Source organism: Loa loa (assembly GCF_000183805.2).
Source record: "Loa loa unplaced genomic scaffold supercont3.3446, whole genome shotgun sequence".
Classification (NCBI taxonomy): Eukaryota; Metazoa; Nematoda; class Chromadorea; order Rhabditida; family Onchocercidae; genus Loa; species Loa loa.
In genome coordinates this window covers 1-1,001 of record NW_018111624.1, presented here as the reverse complement: position 1 = coordinate 1,001, position 1,001 = coordinate 1, and the positions used below count along the sequence as shown (strand labels likewise).

Below are 1,001 nucleotides of genomic sequence, written 5' to 3'. Positions count from 1 at the left end.
CTCTCTCTCTCTCTCTCTGTCGCTCTCCCTCTCTCTTAAAAAATAGAAGAAGAAATAGAAGAAGAAAAAGAAAGAAAGAAAGAAAAAAAAAAAAAGTAGTCCAAATAAATGACACTTTAGAACTGTCATTTTAAGAATTCATTCTTTATGTACGAACCTTCAATGAAATCAATGGTATAAAATATAAGCAATCCTTGCCAATCTTTTCATTTTTTTTTCCCTATATATATATATATATATACTAGGATCAACTATATATATGATTTCAAGGATCGAAGAACATCCCATAAAATGGTTTACACATTGTGTATCCTTCTTCTTCTTCTTCCTCTCCAATCTCCTCCACACCTGGTGAAATTGTTACATTTTGAAAATAGCACTATTACCACTATCATCATCATCATCCTCGATCATCATCATCATCATCCTCGATCATCATCATCATCATCCTCGATCATCATCATCATCCTCGATCATCATCGTCATCCTCGATTCTTGATCATCATTATCATCATCGTCATCAGCACCATTACCATTATTATTATCATTATCATCATCATCATCACCGTTATTATTATCATCATTATTATCATTATTATTATCACCATCATCATTATCATTATCATTATTAACTACAATTATCATTATTATTATTATCATCAGTAATCCGTATCATATCTTTTATATTTGTGTTAGATGGGTCGAAAGAGTGAGTGTTGTAATTTGAAATGAAATACATATTTGTGATGTGATTGAATATGAAATAATTTTGATGATATAGACAAGAGATGAAGAAATTTTAGGAAGATTAGATAAGTGATATGAAAGAAATGGAAAATTTTTCATCTTCTTTCACTCCATTTATTATTATATTTCGTTTTTTCTTTTTTTTCTTACAAGTGTAATTCAATAAAAAAAAAAGAAAACCTGAAAAAAGATCACACCACACCTGTTCTATCCACTATCTTACCCTTATCAATTTCATTCTTTTTCATTTTTTT

General features: G+C 28.9%; 1 protein-coding gene across 1 annotated transcript; it reads right to left on the bottom strand.

Moving 5' to 3' along the window:
• Positions 1-444: 444 nt before the first annotated feature.
• LOAG_15982 (hypothetical protein) lies at positions 445-660 on the bottom strand (the record flags this gene model as incomplete). Its single annotated transcript, XM_003151470.1, has 1 exon — positions 445-660. One exon carries the CDS (start codon positions 658-660, stop codon positions 445-447), a length of 216 nt encoding a protein of 71 aa, XP_003151518.1.
• Between the last annotated feature and the right edge of the window lie 341 nt (positions 661-1,001).